The sequence below is a fragment of the Lytechinus variegatus genome, chromosome 1 (genome assembly GCF_018143015.1).
Source record: "Lytechinus variegatus isolate NC3 chromosome 1, Lvar_3.0, whole genome shotgun sequence".
Lineage (NCBI taxonomy): Eukaryota > Metazoa > Echinodermata > Echinoidea > Temnopleuroida > Toxopneustidae > Lytechinus > Lytechinus variegatus.
In genome coordinates this window covers 79,430,058-79,448,910 of record NC_054740.1, presented here as the reverse complement: position 1 = coordinate 79,448,910, position 18,853 = coordinate 79,430,058, and the positions used below count along the sequence as shown (strand labels likewise).

The 18,853-nt window shown below is 36.0% G+C and overlaps 1 protein-coding gene across 1 annotated transcript in view; it reads right to left on the bottom strand.

Moving 5' to 3' along the window:
* LOC121424356 (triple functional domain protein-like) overlaps window positions 1–18,638 on the bottom strand; it is an 83,749-nt gene extending 65,111 nt beyond the window's left edge. The window contains 1 exon segment of the mRNA XM_041620014.1: window positions 17,225–18,638. Coding sequence (XP_041475948.1) covers window positions 17,225–17,324 — 100 coding nt within the window. The 5' untranslated portion in view covers window positions 17,325–18,638.
* Window positions 18,639–18,853: the final 215 nt, after the last annotated feature.

Sequence of the window (18,853 nt, the reverse complement as noted above, 5' to 3'; positions counted from 1 at the left end):
AATAATGATTATAATATCAATAAAACATATTTTACCCAGTGATTTTTTCTTTTTAGTTACCTAGGTTCATCAAGCAGGCCCTGCTTAAAATGATCATGTTATCATATCCACAGCTTTAGCTGGGCTGCCTAGGGGCATTGAGAAATTTCTTCTGTCAAGGTGACCATTTACTCTACCTGGATGGATAGAGGCAAATTCAGATAAACACCTTGGCAATAGAAAAATATAAAAATAAAAATATATATATTCTTAGAAGGAAAAAAGTATTTTTTGACAAAAAAAGAGTATTTAAAAAAAAAGAGTATTCTTGAAAATTTGTCTCAACGTAACAATCGCCAGCCTGTTGTAGTGAGATCGGTGAAAATTACATGAAACGTCTCTACTTGATAATTCATCATTTTTAACATGTGCTCGTAGGCAAGAATTTACTTGTTCTTTTCATGCAACAAGTTTCTGGCCTGACAGCAATTTTTACCAGTCTGGGACTGTCAGACCGGCGCTAGTGTCGCGCGCTGTGTATTGCTCCATGATCAAAAATCTAAAAAAAAGTAACATCATGCAAAAAATATTGGCATATTCATAGCAAAAAAGAGGAACAAATACTCTAAAATGGGAAAAGTTGGCATGTCTGTAATAATCGTGTAGATTTGACTGGAGCAGTGTCCAAAAATGCTCATGGTGCTCAAATGGAAGGATTAACATGGTATGGATACTAAGTGGGATTCCTGCAAAAAGACTTTTCTGAAGGTGGCTAAATTAAAGTGCTTAACATTGCATGTAGCTCTATGGTAAAACAAGATATGAAAAATTATTTCCAAATGGAAATCAAGAAAAGTTTCAATATTACTATGCTTAGATATCAAACCTTTCATAACCTTTCTTTTAGCACATTGAGATTTCAGATATAGAACCTGATTATGCCAGTTCTGAAACTACAGCATTTATTTCTATGTTAAATAACTTTTGAAATATATAACCCTTATTATAGCACTTTACTATTACCCTTTACTATTGCCTTTTGCTAAATACAACCTTCTAAGAACTCCTTGTAGCAGTCTACATTTCTCTAAAATGGCATTACTCTATGGATTAAATGGATTAAAATCGAATTAAAGTAAAGAGACTAAAGGACTCTGGAACAATGAAAAGGAATTCGGATTGTTGGTATAATTGAGCATTTAAGAATACTTAGGATTAAAGGGTAGTGGGTATACTGAATGGGGGAGTAAAATTGATTTTTGGATGAGGTTATTTGGGGTTGGAACAGTGGGACTGTTTAACCACAACTAAGGTTTTCTGTCATGATGCATGTATAAGTAACTGTTAAATGTGCTTTGATGGATCATGCCCATTCAGGCCTAATTAATTTTCAATAGTTTATTTTGGGTATGTATTCAAGAGGAAAACAAGTCTTGATATAGATGGATAAGGGGTTATTAGCATAGGTCAAAACACTGATATTGATCCTTAAACAATTTGATTGATTTTCGTTTTCGTTTTTTTTTCCAACTTCTTCCACTTTCATTTCCTCACCATCTTCAACTTTTGTTTCTCCCCAAAATAAAATAGCTCAGACAAAATTAAAAGCTAAAATTACTTTTCAACAAGTGGAATGCCTCTGGCCGTCTCACCTGCATCACACGATTCAACATAGCAGCATTGCTGGCTTTGAAAACTACTATAACTCGCACAAGATGTTCAGTGATACTTGGTTACTTTTATTTCCACGTTTTATGAACTACTAGTAGACCAATACACTTACAGAGATAGGATGGTAATTCAGCAAATACCCCCAATGTGGCCAAAATTCATTGACCTCACATGACCTTTGACCTTGATCATGTGACATGAAGCTTGCACGTGACATTCAGTGATACTTGATTACTCTTATGTCCAAGTTTCAAAAGTCAGATCAATAAACTTGCAAAGTTATGATGGTAAGTCAACAGATACCCCCATTATGGCCAAAATTCATTGACCTTTGACCTTGGTCATGTGACCTAAAATGCGCAAAGGATGTTCAGTGATACTTGATTACTCTTATGTCCAAGTTTTATGAACTAGACCAACACACTTTCAAAGTTATGATGGTAATTCAACAAATACCCCCAATTCGGCCAAAGTTCATTGACCCTAAAAGACCTTTGACCTTGATCATGTGACCTGAAACTTGCACAGGATGGTTCAGTAATACTTGATTAATATCATGTCCAAGTTTCATGAATCAGATCCAAAAACTTTAAAGTTTTTATTGTAATTCAACAGAAAACTTCTAAATCGGCCCTAAATGACCTTTGACCTTGGTCATGTGACGTGAAACTCATGCAGGATGTTTGGTGATACATGATTGAGCTTATGTCCAAGTTTAATGAACTAGGTCCATATATTTTCTAAGTTATGATGTCATTTCAAAAACTTAACCTCAGGTTAAGATTTGATGTTGACGCCGCCGCTGCCACCGCCGCCGGAAAAGCGGCGCCTATAGTCTCACTCTGCTATGCAGGTGAGACAAAAATGAGATGTGAAGTTCATTTTCCCTCCCTTTTCTAAAGATGAAATATAAGTTATCCATTTTACTTTTAATGCCATGGTTCATCCAAATGATGATATAATTCCATTTGGTTATGGATAATATTCAGTTAAATCTATGCATACATTATTGTTCTTTAGTTATGATTTATACAGTCTTACTAGACCATTTTCTGCCATGGATTTTCCACATTTCTATACTTCTTGGCATTACCTCTTTACTTAAGCATTGCTAATACGATATGAATATAAGCTAGTTCACTTATAACATTGTTTAATTAGTTAATATATAGATCATTTGCAAATAAGCAAAACTACCATCCCATTGCTACCCAAAAACCATATTCATATCCAACATTGCATGGCAGTAGAACAAGAAAGATAGACAGAAAAGGAGACCAAAAGAGAGAATAGGCAATATTCACAATAGAAATCATAAGCTTGTGAAATACACAAACAAATAAACAGTGGGTTTTCCCACCCACTAGCTTTTCAATACCTGGGAATAAAGCGCAAGCCCTTATAATCAAAACAAGCTTAATTTATGCGCTGCATGTATAGCACCAGCACTGCTGCAATGCATTGCACCAACAATAATAATGGCAGCATACACTGATGCAGTGCAAGCATGGCATTGTGTACACGCAGGAGAAAGTGTACCAGTGCATAATGTCACCAGTTTCTCATCTCTGGGTATCGAACAAGCAGAGAGAATTATTTTGCCTGTCTTCTCATCCCTGCACACTGCCTAAGATTCCCAGCATCAATATTCCTACCATACACACATGGCCATCTCAACTGCACAGTCCCATACACACTTACTCACACACAAATAACACACACTCACTTGTATACAGCTTTGGAAGCACCCACACCCACACAAAAATAATACACACATGATTACTTACCTTGCACAGGGCAAGGCATCATACACTCAATAATAACAGGCAAGCATGCATGTCTGTCTCCACAAATCTAAAGCTAAAGGATAGCTAAGGTGGAATAAATTTGTATATATTCATCTTGCAAAGAGCTCTTCTAACCTTACACAAAACAGTCCAATGTAATACTCAAAATCTCAATGCATTCAGCAGTTGTACAAGGCATTGTACATACCAAGAGGTGGAATCAAAATACATCAATGTGGCACCAAAAAGTGACATTATTGAAGAAAAAAAGAAAGATTTAGTAAATGATGAGAAAGATAGTCTCATACAGTTTACTTTTAAACATGTTTCATAACTAATCTGAACAAAATATGATTCAGGAAGTACTATCCTATAATTACCTTTATTCAAAAAAAAAATCCACCAAAATAAAAATGAAACTTGTTGAATATGGGACTATCAACATATGAAATCATCTGAAGATATGAACATATTCATGTTCTTATTAATTGTGTTTATTCTGCTTCCATTCATAAATTCACTATTTATTACTAGCTTTGTTTAATTCCTTCATAGTTTTACAAATTACAAATGAAAATCAGTAATCATCTGACAATATGAACAAGTTTGTAAATGTAATGTCCGATTATCATACTGCAAAAGAGATTCTGTAACATAAATAGATTGAAATAGTATAACTAAATCCCCCCCAAAAAAGCCTACATAAATATTTATTCACTGTGCAGCATGAAGGTATTAATTGTCATTATACCCCAACATTATCCTGTCTGCCATCATGGGCAGATGAATTTGAAGAAATTAAGTTTTCTGCTACACTGTGAGCCCCCATTCACTACACTTTGGTTGAGCGCAGCAAAATGTAAATGTTTTTCATTGTAGTGCAATATCAATGAGTGCTTTGAACCCAGGATCCTCACCAGGAAGGTCAAAACCAGTAGACCATGCTGCTTCAAGAATGGTGCAATGTATGGATGAAAATTAACCCTATGAATACCAGCTGATTCCCATTGACTTTGCAACAGGTTAAATACATGTTCTTGCTATGTACACCATATGGCAAACACAGAGTCTACATTACCAGAATTATAAGTCAGTTGGTCCCTGTTGAGCTTTGTAAATACCATGTGATCATGAATCATAGCATTGCGTAATTGCTATTTGATGGTTTTCCAGATGCTCCTAACCACTACGGATTTGTCAACGATTGCACATCTGAAGTCATCACTGCCTACTGTTAACCCTTGACCTATAAGAAGACTGGTCATGACGAACGCCAAGTACCAACTTCAAACATTTGCATTTAGCTTACAGTCCATCTAAAGCAATAATATATGAATGCCACTGACATGTCACTCTGATATTCACATTCTATATATTTGTTATATCATTATTCCTTAAATGATTCTTTATAAGAATCATAGTGTTTACTACTTTTGTCCACTCTTTCTCTCGCTCTCTCTCTCTCTGGGGGGAGCAATTTGGGCACTTTAAATATAAATTCAACCGATTGGTATGTATAATAAATAGTACACCTTTTCATCCAATTTGAGAATGGATTAAAGTATTGTAAAAGCCCCCCCCCCCCAAAAAAAAAAAAAAAAAAAACTCTCTCAAATCACTTGCTTTAAACCATTTATTCATTTCTTGAATAGATTCTGATTGAGGTCATCTACAGCAGTGCTTCTCAAACGATGGGATGGGATGCTCTCCCAGTTGGGCTGAGATGAGCTTCCGAGGAAAAAAAATGGGGGAAGGGGGAACTATAGTATATTTCGCAGACCTGAACCTGTGCCTGAATATGTTGTTTGATTGATCTACATGGGTCAAACAAAACTAGAACATGCTATATGCATGTTGCAATAACCATACAGATTCAACGGTTTTGATCTAACTTTGATGTGAACCTCATTATGTATGCATATTGTGTAGAATTTAGTTAATTGTCGCCCATTTACTGGACCTTTGCAAATTATGCATTAAGTTCTTGAACTATTTGTTTCAAACGTGCTTCAGGACTTTGTGTTCAAATTTCACGAAAACATACTTTCATCAAAATTGACCTTGTTTGAAGCGATTTAAAAAGGGCGAGGAAGGAAACAAATTGAAAAGTCTCTGAAGGAAACGGTTAGAAAATAAGAACTTGAATACATGAAATTTGGATTCATCATAAATGGCAGAGATGCAAATTCATAAGCAATGTGTGCCGAATGTTGAAGGTGTTATGTTGTCAGCCATGGATGTATACGTTTGGAGGAGGGGCTCAATGGCCAGGCTACTGAAAGTTGTACGCACTAATATGCCCATTATCATCTTTGAGTCGAGACAAGTAGTCGTATCGCTTCCTCAAAATTTTGGTAGGTGGGCCTCGAAAAACATTTGAGAGTCAAAGTGATCTTCAAGTAAAAAATTGTTGAGAAGTGCTGATCTACAGTGTATAATTCAGTGTGTTGCCAAATGTAAGGGAAAATATGAATATCACATGCATGATCATGTAAAGTAATGAAATGTTTTGTTTGCTGATGCCGTTCATCCTCAATCTTTGTGAAATATGCTATTGTGGTTGTGGTTAAAAATCATATTTAAGTTTGAACCAATGCAGTGTTACATGAAACTATAATGACTCATCAAATTCAGACTATCATTATTAACTTAAATCACAGGTGATAAATCAGAGACTCTCCCTAAAAAAAGAAGACAATAAATACAAGGTACAGCCAAGGAAACATTTACATTCACCTGGTTGTACATTGTATAAAAATATTCTTACATAGGATTGTTTAAAAGGTTGTCCGAAAAAAAATTGAACCCATCTTGTTTAACAACTGAAAATGTGCAACAGGTTGTTCAGTTTAACAACTGTTTGCAAAATTCAGACAGTGTTTTCTCTGAGAAATTTACCTACATGCATTGGACATGAAGTAAAGAAAATGAACTTTACATTCTTTCATCCTAATGACCTTTAAAGCTATGGCAGTTGACCTTTTCATTTTCAAGAAGCAATCTACCCATCTCCTATAGATGGCAACATGAGTTTGTTAGAAAAGTCAACTTCCTGGAAGCTAAATAAACCTCCATTATCCCTTTAACGCTAATCAAATCAAAGGGGAAAATGATCAGACATACAGTTTTTCTGTTCAGACACCGAAGAATACTGACCAAGTGTTGAATGCAATATCCAGAAAACTGGCAACACAAAAAAATGAAACAAAGTGTACAGGTTCATTCTTCTGGTAATAATAAACTGTATCACAAAGTTGTATATATCCAATGGACAGATTTATGTTTCCAATTATATATAATCTAGTCTGAGAATCTAAATGATAAAGCAGTCTCAAAATACTGTGTCTAAGTTCTTACTCTATTTGTTACAACAATTGTATTATCTAAAAGTACTCTAAAAAATGTCTCATTGCCCTCATTTCTCTTTTTCATTTACCAAAGCCATGTTGATATATCTAGGTAAAATTCCATCTTCTGCATGTCTGCATGATGTATCCTTACTTGTATTAGTCAAGAAAATCAAGACTAGATATGCATTAAAAAAACCTACATGGCGGCATATCATGGGACAAATAGGGTCTTTGTGAAAAAGTGGTCTATATGGACAGATTCATTCCTATGAGGATACATAATAAACATAATTCTGGACAAGGGTTGAGCTGGTTTAACTGCAATCAGGGTCATTTTTTAGTGCTCTCTGAAAACAACGCAGTCAGATGAGTGTTAACTATTTGTTTGTTTAAAATCCAGAGCAAAATTTGTTCTTTCATTTTACACTTAAGCAGGGGCAGTCCCTCATAAAAGTCATAATGGGGACAGTCGGCAAGTACAATGCCTCTGATAAAATGGAAAAGGTAGTATTACAAGAACATTTTCAAAAGCATTCATGGAAACTGATACCGCGACTTGGTGATTATCCAAGACACAATGACTCGCCTACATAGGATCAGAGACAATAAGGAAAAACAAAGAATAGCTTCAGGATATTTTTCCAAAGAAAGTAATTCCTAGAAAATTAGAAGATAACTTTTTTCATTGCATAGGTGTCTTGAATCCTAAATATGAGTCTATCAATTTACAATAAGGCAAATAACATATTTTCCCCCTTTATTGATTGTAAAATAAAATGGTACAGAAGAAAGGAAGAACCATAAGCTACCAAGAAAATTTTCCTGACACTCACAAAACCCAACCAATCACTTGGTGGTTCCAACCAGATAGTTCCTGTTTAAATACTACAAGCATTGCAGAACTCAGTGGTCACCCAGTTTAAGTTTTGATTGTAATGAGAAGATAAATGAGAACAAAGCTTTATTGAAATGTTTAAACTCCATCAGATAAAAGAAAAGAAATATAGGTGGCATTTACAACTGAAGTATATTGACATTGGTGTCAATTAGTGAAAGTAAGTTCAACTTCAACCATATAGTTGCAAAAGTTAGAAAAATTATGATTTTTTTTACTACCACGCACTGAATTTATCAGATCCAGTTCTAAATTACTTAAAAAGTCTCAGACTTAAACATAAACACTGTATATGATCAATATCAAACTGATTACAATTTGTTTTCTAATATCCCATTTTAAAATATATCTGGATAGTCTAAATTTAAATTTCATGACGTGAAAGGATTGGGTTCTTATAGGGATTCTTCATTTGGTCATCACTACTGCAATGAAAAATCACAAGTTCTCATTAAAACTTAGTATTTATGACCAACGTAAGAATTGAAACTATGGAATGTAATCAAAGAGCAAACTTTGCCACAGTTTTTTTGTATCTTCAATACGTCAATTCGTGCAAACTACAAACCAATTCCTGGTGTGGCATAACAGTATTCCTAAGACCCATACAACCTACAAAGATGAAAAATAATAATAACAGTACATTTACATTTAAAATCTTTTTAACATTTGAAAAGCGAGAAATACCTCTCAAGTTCTTAATTATGAAGTAGCCTTAGACACCACTGCTAAAGGCTTAAAAAAGAACACAAAAAATTCAATCAAGATCACTGGCATTACGACAGAATTGAAATGAGGGGCACCTCTGGGCTAATGCAATGGAGTGTTCCACAGCCTGACTGGCCTCCTTGATGAAAATCTGATACTCTTTGTCCAGGTAGCCATAGCTGGCAAGTTTATCAGTGTCAATCTACTTTGATAAAAATGACTGGCGATGCTCTGGTTCTCTCCTCAAATATTTCAGTGATATTTTCTGTGATCTGACACGAGATCATATGGAACGTGTATAGTATATATGAGGATAGGCTGTGATACAGCACAAGGGCACCAGGCCCAACCAGGATGTAGCTGCAAATTTCAGTGGTGATGATGCAGGCCTGTACTTGTAGGGATTCAAGATTTCTTTGATAATTTTTTCTATATTTTGTAGTTGTTTATACATATGCATAAAATGTATTTATCATAATAAACTGTTGTTGCACTAGTGCCATGAGCATCTCTGGACGGTGTGTGCGCTCAATAATATATCACTATTATTCTCATTGTTATACATGAGTGAGAAAAAGATTTGAGGGGATGAGTTAGAGCCCCTGAAGTAAGCGTCTCACAAGCCTTGGCATGTCTGAGGGTATGTCAAACGCAAAGGCCTGGGTTTTTACAAGGCAGTTGAACACAGTTCAGGTTCAAAATTACAGTGGATACACATAACCCCTGCAGAAATTTAAGCGTGCCGCTTGCTAGTAACTAGCATGCGACTAGCAGGGTGCTCGCTTAATAAGCGAGTGCATGCTAGCGAACAGTCCCTGCTCGCTAAAAGATCGCTTAACTATTACTCTGCACGCATATCACACGCTTATTAAGCTAGCCGCATGCTAGTTACTAGCATGCCGCAAGCTTGCGCAAGCTAGTCGCACGCTTCCCGCAAGCTTGGAAATTTCTGTAGGGGAAATTGGCTAAGTTTAGATGCTCTCATTTACTATCATTTGCATATAAGTTAACTAGTTGGTAGGGTACAAGTGGGGTGGGTGAACCATATCTTTCAACTTCTAGAGGATTCACGCAAAAGAATTCACACATCATCTTAAAATGTTCAAGAAGCAAGGTTCAATGATCTAGTGGCTGATAGCCAGCCTTAATGCAATCAGTCATCGACCAAGTCTGAAGGTACTAGACACCCCTTAGGATGGGGTCAAGTCAAATACTTAGAATACATCAAGGTCTAATATCATAATTACATTATCATCCCACCTTTTAATCAGCAACTGACCATCCTCCCTGTTCTTTTCTTCGTTTTCTTTCCCACATTACCAAGTCAGTCTGAGTTCTCGCAGCAAGCCCTCGCAGATATTTTTCTTAAAAATTGGCATTCCCCTTACTCATCCTATGCATGAATATGAAGATACATGTAGTTGTGTCCAAAGTTATTGGGAAGAGTTACACTTAAAGGAATCCATGGCATTTGCTCCAGAAACAAATTTCCTACGGAAAATATGCACATCATTTGGCAAAATGTAAACTTTATCCTCAGATCTAACTCATGCCTAACCATAACGGCATAACCTAATCCTAATTGTCACAGTATTCTCATCCAAAAATCTTTCACGATCTTGACTATGACCCTCTATCTTAAGAAAAATTGTGCATAATCAAATGTAATACCATTAACTAGACATCTTTATTATATATCTGATGTCAAGTATCAATTTGTGGATGTGTTTAAAGTTAAAATCAGGATGCAAAAATTTAAATTCCTAAAGGAAAAATCATGGATACCATAAATACTTTGATCCTATCAAAAATTATAATTCTATTTCAGACAACCCTATACTTTATTTGAAGGAAACCATTCTGAATTATATTTGCAAACATTGGCAGAAAGTTTCAGAAACAAAAGCATAGAGCAATAAAAATAAATGTTGGGCAATGGGTACTTTCATACCAACCCAATTAAAAAAATGTTTGATCTCTGCTAGAGTTATACACAGAACCCAAAAATAAGCAGGTACATGCATTTTGTCATAAGAGCAAAGAATATATGATATAAAAAAGGAGGATATAAACTAATTAATTGTAAACCTGGACATACCACCCAAGCGTTGTTGGAGCAGTCGTGAAGCGGTAGGAGGGTCGAATTTCGCTCACAAAATTTGGTAAAAAATCGAAGAAAAAAAAATCGAAATCGAAGAAAAAAAAATAAAAACCGAAAATGGTGAACAGTAGCGAGCGGTGATGATATTATCTCTCCGCTCCACGACCGCTCCAACATCGCTCGGGCGGTGTGATCAGGCCTTTAGTCTGAAAGAAAACTTTATTAAGAATGTTTGCAGGGATTTTCATAGTGTGGAAGCAAATGACAAGAACTGCTAATTTGAGGCAGAAAGTAGGTGCATTATTACTGGCTCATAAGTACAAGAATTCTATCTGGTTCACATGGATATCAATGCATAGAATGAATGAGTTTTTTAATGCAGTTATTTTTGTGTGATCTGACGGGTATGAAGGCATCTATTGTTTACGTTTGTCCAGACAGATGGACTGGCAGACAGTCAAATGACCATTTAAAGAAGGATGGGCCTAATTAAGGAGAGGTGTGGAGTGACTGCATAGGAATGGGTAACTCAGTACGAATTGCCTAACTCTCAATACCTAGCAGTATCCAATAACAAGGAATAAGGCATTTCTAAGTGTCAATTCTAAGTGTCAATTTGGGTAGTACAGAAATAATATAGTAACAATTCTAGTTGATAAATCACAACATGCAGCTTGTTTTTATAATGGCTGCTCTAAAGTAAAGGACAAGTTTTTTCTTTAACTGCCATTACATAGAAAAAAATATTAAGTTTGAGAGAACATGCTTAGGTAGGACATGGAGCTTTTAAGTGTGACTTAAGTCACACTTAACTCTTATCTTATTTAAGTGCACATTGGTGCTTCAGCGTACTTAAACTCCTAATCATGTTGAAACAGTCCCCAAGTAACTTGAATGCTATAGAAAGGTCCCAATGATAAGGTATGATACAATGGTAAGGTATCACTAAGAATATTGACTTACAAAGTAGGGCATGTTGATGGTGAAGGTTATCATTGATTGGTAGTAGGTGAAAAACACAGCTGGTTGGTAATGAAAATTGTCACCTTAATTACACTTCTCTATGCACAGTGATATTCATTGACCAATGGTATTATTCATTACTTCAATGAATTTCCTGCAAGTAGAATGAATGCATTGAAATGATTACAAAAATGTTTTTCTTATTTTTGATTGGAACGAGTTGTAAATATTTAGTGAATTTATCATATGTGTCTGAATATAATAATCGAGTTATAATTTAACCTACCCAATTACTCAAACATTTCGAAGACTTACTGCTCGTGTTAGCCATGTGTATACTATATTCTCATCATATTCCCAGGGGGGGGGGGGGCCACTTCCATTCACGAGTGGATACCATGCGCGACCATGGGGTCTCAAAAAGCACCCTAAACACGTAATTTCCATATTCTGAAAATGCACCCCTTAATAAGTATTGGCGTGTGAAACCCTACCCTTAACAAGTATTAGAAACAAAACGAAACTCTTGGCAAATATTCCCTGAAATGAACCCCTAAACAAGTACAGGAATGTTTTATTTTTACGGGTCCTTCAGTCGTTGGCTTTACCTTATTTGGTTTAGTACGACCCCACCTTCTACACCTCGCGCAAATCGGACTCTAAACACGAAGTGTTGGGGCAAAAAGGACATCCTTTATAAAACATTTTAATTTTGTTTTATCATCCCCGCAAAGTCGACCCTAAACACGTAATTTTCCTAGCGAAATAGATACCCTTTTTTCTTAATTTTTTGTTTTTTTGACACCCTTATCACGTTACGTACTTAACGTGCCCTATCATGAAAAAGACATCCTTTTTACGTGTTTTTTTGGTCGCGCATGGTATCCACTCGTCAATGTAAGTGGCCCCCCCCGGATCATATTACATCACAGCAACTAATACCTTGGTCACATTTGATCTACGGTGGCCGTACGGTGAGTCGACAACAGCCGTTTTATTAACTTTATTTCAAACCACCTATATAGTTGGTACAAAAAATGTTGAAACGGCTGTTTTCGACTCGCCGTACGGCCGCCTTAGAGCAAATGTGACCATGGTATTATTCAATTAGTAGCTACATAATTCTTGTAACTGATGGCAATTACAGCTTATTCAAAATGAACTATGGAATCCCTAACATTGAAGTTACTTTTACTAGTTTTAAGAAATTTCCCTATGAACATACTACTAGACATTGTCCTATCATTCATTATTATCTGGATAGTACTTGTGTTAATCCTAATTTAATATAAGACAAGGTTCATTTAACTTAGGGTAATTTAAAGAAGTTCTAGTATACTACCTTGCCTCATTTCTCATTGACTTTATCCATACCACTTTTGTCCATGAAGACATCAAAGGACCGAAGGGGGGGGGGGCTCAGCAGGATTCCTAACAGCCACACTGTTTGGACTTTCACTGAGGTGTCTTACAAATCCTAACTTTAACTTTTGTACAAATTTTAATAATTCATTTACTTAGTCACTTTTTTTTACTTGCCTATGGTGTTAACTATTTTAGTAATTTACTTACCTAATATGCTCTGTATGAGTACTTGGTAGGTACTAACACTGGACATGTATTAACTACTGTATGATAAGCAAATATTTATATATTTTCAGCTGTTACCTATTTTAGTTACCATTTCCTTAAACTAATTTCTTCCTCAGTTCTAGCTACATATTATAGGGGGGGGGGGGGTATCATCTTCCTATGTTTGGTAGTTATAGTGATGTGTGTAAACCCATATCCAGAAATGAATAACAAAGGAAGTTCAAGAGAACTGCCATGTCATAACTGATGTTATCTAGCAAGATAAAAGACATTGGCAAATGTACAGAAGAAATGAAAATGCAATATATGTTTCCTGTTCTGTGGACAAGTTTTATATGAAGGAAGTCTGTCTTTGTTGCACAGTTCTGATTATAAAAAATGGTCATGACTTCTTTTAAATCATGAATACTCCTTATGTTGTAAATCTATGCCTCAAGTTTTAAAACCACTCTGTTCACTGAGTGTTTCAATAATATGACCTAACTTTTCTGATGCCCCCATTTCCCATTCACTCTGGTACAGGCAGCATTTGCTTTCTGTAAAATTGGTCTTTTTACCAAATATTCATTACCGTCTAAATGCATTTTCTATTATAGAAGCTTGTTAAATTCCATTCAGTGACTGGTGGTTATATTATTGAATACTCATCAAGCATAATGGTGCCAAAGCAACTATGTTAAATGAATATGAATGCAAAAAATGACAAGTTCTTTGATACATAATTAACAAACTTCTAAAACCTGTTGGAAACAGGTTCCTCCACAATTTAAACTAAAAATCGGAACTATATTTTATTTTTGATTAGCTCAGTATCTTCCTAATAGTGGAATTGCAATTGTAATTTTACCAAATCCTAGAAATTCAAACTGTGAACAGCTCATAAAGGGTGTTTGCAGAGTGTGTTCATTATTTCTGCCTTTAGAATATCATGAGGGGAAACAAGTAACAATGAAAATAGGTATGTCTTGTTGTATGAAAAACATTCTGAATTACAAAGGCTGGAACGAAATGCTTCCCCAATGGACATGAACATGACAGAAGTCAGTACATCTGTCATTCGTATCCATCAACAGAACTGGTGAATTTGTATTCTATCAGTCCATAGCCTAAGGGAGCATTCCTTTCTATTCTCCTTCTTCATAATATGCATTCAAATTCAAGTACCTTGTCATGCACCGGTTCATAGCATCATCTATTCAATGGATCATATAGTCCTTTATTATCATTATGGAATCTAGTCTAGTTATATTCATATACTGACCTAAAACTACTGAATGTAGCCTAGTTAAATAACTCTAAAACAAACAAGGATGGAAACGATAAACAAAATATAAATGCCAGTTGTTTTAGTGATTTCAAAATTAGTTCATACAGAATCAAATCAAATTACCATCCAAGTGTCTACAGGTTTGTATGAACAAAAATATATGCCAAAGGATACAGGGATATCATTAAAGGATAAGTCCACCCCAATAAAAACTTGATTTGAATAAAAAGATAAAAATTCAACAAGCATAACATTAGAAATTTCATCAAAATCGGATGTAAAATAAGAAAGTTATGGAATTTTAAAGTTTCGCTTATTATCAACAAAATAGTTCTATGAACGAGCCAGTTACATCCAAATGAGAGAGTTGATGACATCACTCACTCACTATTTCTTCTGTATTATATAAAATATGAAATACTTTTATTTTCTCATCATTGTTGTGTGAAATGAAGTTTCATTCCTCCCTAAACACGTGGAATTCCATTTTTAAAACATTTTGTGCTTCAGGCAAAGATGTCCTAATCGTCAAATTCATAAAAATTGAAATATTGTATAATTCAAACAATAAAAAAAAAGAAGAAATAGTGAGTGAGTGACATCATCGACTCTCTCATTTGGATGTAACTGGTTCGTTCATGCAACTTTTTTGTTGAAAATAAGCGAAACTTTGAAATGTCATAGCTTTCTTATTTTACATCCGATTTTGATGAAATTTTCAGCATTGTGCTTGTCTGATTTTTCTCTATTGATACAAATCAACATTTTTCTGAGGTGGACTTGACCTTTAAGCACAAGAAATGGTCACCAGTTGTGCGCAAAGTCATTCATAACTTACAAACAGCTTTATGAAACGGGCCCCAGATCTAGATCTACGATGTAACAATTTAACTTGACTTTACAGATTTCTCATGAAATCACCGTTTAGTTAATCAGTGATGGTCATCAGTGTTTTCAACTATTTTCATTTTATTTCTAAGCACACATTACCTTTAAAAGTGAGAAGAGTTGACCGTTTTCAGAGCCAAATTAAACATAGGGCATCTTCGAGTTCACATGCCAAATTCATGACACCGCCTAAAACTCACAAAGGAAGCTCTAAAACAAAACATCACCTCACATTCAATTCAAAGTCACATCCTGTTGATATTTTTAATCCTTACAGGTATATAATTCATAAAGTAATTATTATATCTTTAATCTACTGTCTTATAGTGGAGCGTTGTGGCCCAGTGGATTAGTCTCCAGACTTTGAAACAGAGAGTCGTGGGTTCGAATCCCAGCCATGGCGTAATTTCCTTCAGCAAGAAACTGATCCACAATGTGCTGCACTCAACCCAGGTGAGGTAAATGGGTACCGGTAGGAAGCAATTCCTTAAGAAGCTGTGTGTGCTCTGAACGCCTAGCTTAGCCGGGTGATATAGGAGTGCCTTGAGCACCTAACAAGGTGGATTTGTGCGCAATATAAATACCCTATATTATCATTATCATAGAAATGACAAGTGTGTAGGATTAAAAGAACCTGACTCTCTTCATATTAACATTGATCTATTGTAAGATTTCAGATTGTTAATCATCTCAATTGACTTTACTACAAATTACAAGAAGTCCTGGATGTTGGACATAAATCAGAGAATGGATGACAAGAAAACCTTACTTGAAGTTAAATGTTCTTCCAAAATTTACAATGAAATCTGCTAAATTTTATATCAACAAATCAAATTTAACATATAAATAATTGAATAAAAAGATTGTGTCTGAAAAGAAATGGTAATCCGCACTTTTCGCACGATAACGCAAACAGACGTTTACCATGCTAGTTCATGTTGGAAGAGTCGTAAAAAACTGTTCTGCAATGTAATTTGTTCAATGTGAAAATTTTGACTTTTGCAACCACAACGGGGGACATTAGATCTGTAGTCTGTGTGCAAAATTCTTGTTGCTACTATGGTAACAATGTCATCTCCGATTCGCGACAAGTTTTTAGAGCCACATTTAAGTCGTCATAGAGCTCGAGAGCGCCTCTAAAATATGGAAGCAACAATCAATCAGTGCGCCTCTAGATACATTCTTCTATTATTGTACTCTATAGCACTTCTCATGACATCTCAAACCCAGCGGAGTTACGGGGTCAGGCAGGCATGCTGTGACGAGCAGTTGTAAACTTGTACGTGAAAGCACAGGATTTTCTCACCTCACAACTTGCCAATGGCATGTATCGATCTCGACATATCGCTGTATAACATATATATAGTATTTACCAGAAATTTGCACACACACCTCAGATCTAATATTGCCGTACTCAAGGTTGCGAAAATTGGCTAATGACAGATAATAACAGAATGGCAAATGCTAGTAGCAACAAAAGTAAACACAAAATATTCTTTAAATGAATTTGGGATATGTAACAACAGATTTTGTGATGATATATCAAGTGAGTTTGAAAAATGTTAAACTTTAATTCTTATCCCGGTGTGTTTACTCATTTGCTAGAGTGTCCGGCTCACAACCGGGAGGTCAGGAGTTCAAATCCCGACCTTGTCAGACTAAAAGATAGGAGTTGCTACGACCCTGTTTAGCATTCAATGATTAAACCGATTGGGCAATGTTGATCCGGAGCTGCTCAGCGGCTGCTGGTCCTACGATCAATTGGGCAAGATGAATTTCCATAGGATTTCTATTTCGAACAATGTAAGAAGGATTATTATTGGATTATCATTATACAATGGGGTAATTGTGAAGTGTCCAATCAAGAGTTGACAAATCCATAAACAGGTCCAAAGAGCAATAAATAAACTTTGGAGAATCCCTGTCTAGAATCTACAGAAAATGTAATCTCCCAAAAAACTGGAGCAAACATCTTTTCATCATCTGCCAATTAAAAAAAATATATAAGATAATTATTTTCACCTTTTTTGCCCATAAACCGACGGAAAGATCTCCTCATACGATCTCGCCTACCACCTCCTGCACTCCCCCCTATGGGTAAACTGCTATCGTCCTTAGACATTGTTATTTCAGCCTGTATATTGAGTCTTCAGAGATTAATTTGTAGAACCAAGTCGGGTCCAACAGTCTAGATAGAGTTATCAAGGTTCATATACAATCCTGCATAGATCTATACTCCTGCAAGGACATGAAAGATGTCTCTGTCTGTTGGTCTGGTATATTCCCCAAGTATAGCTCATGTCCAAAGTATAGATTATTTTAATTGCACACTGTGATGGAATGCTGCGAATAATTGATAATTTAAAACAAACATTGTTCAGCTGGGGCTTCTGCTTATTTCAACACATTTGACTTCAAACTATGGCAGATCGTACCATCTTGCTCAGAATATGACTTCTATCTCCACTCATTATAATATCATAAACAAATATTCTTCTTCAATAACTTGCTAGGCTCACTTATGTTTCAGCCAATCAAGCCTTGCCTTGGTAATTGATGATATTGTTTTGATATAACGCATAATAGATTTTGGTGAATTGTCATCCTCAGGCACATGCGAATGATATTAAGAAAATATCAGGTATCCATGATTCCAGACAAAGATGAAAGAAGTGGATGGCAAATACAGGAGATGATGTTGGTGATGACAATGATGAAGGGGAGGAGGGTAAGTAGGGGATCCCAACCGCACACTAGTTATCTACTGAAGATCACGATATAGTAACCACCTCCAAGTCATAAAATCCACACTCAGTATTTCAATGCTCATGGACGAATTATCCCAATTTTGTCTTTGTCCACACATCAATGACATCCATACCCATAGCATTGGCAGTGTCTCATCATTTATCACCATGAATTAAAGTTGACCCAGAGAAGTGGGAGAGACAGAGAGAAAGAGAGAGGGAGTGAGGATGAGAGACACCCAACTCAGACCCCCACACCATCCGATGACAAACACCATCTGCTTTTTGGTGGTAGCAAAGCAAACTTCCAGCATGGGATTCCCGGTCTTGGTCCACTCTTTGTATCATCAATCCACAATGTCAGTTTAAAGGTTTAACTCAGAGTCATCTGTAGTTTTGGGCCAATAAAGACTTGATCCATGATAGTTGATTAACAGACATGTTTAAAGGTGCTTCTCTATCAGCTAAGCCTTCCTCCATGTGCCTGATATATCACGCACACACACACACAGAGACACTCACTCGCGCTTCCCCATGTGTGGGTGAGAGTGTGTATATGCTTGTGCGAGCACTGGCATATTGGCACGCTTATGCATGTATTGCTATGCAGCCAAGGTAGGATACACAATCAGAGCCTGCTTATAGCTTACACACTCATACACACTCACATCTTCCTCATGCTCACACACTCTCTCTCTTTCTCTCCCTTAATTTCTTTCCTTTCCTCTGTCTGTGTCTCTCACTCTTTCTCTCTCTCTCTCAAACACTTGCTCAAATACACACCCTATCATAGGTTCGGTCAGCTGGACATGAACATGACTATACCATGGCATAAATAGTGTACATCCTGGTATTCTCTCATCTCTATGGATATGCATGGAGAGGTAGGGGGCCCTTCCTCTCT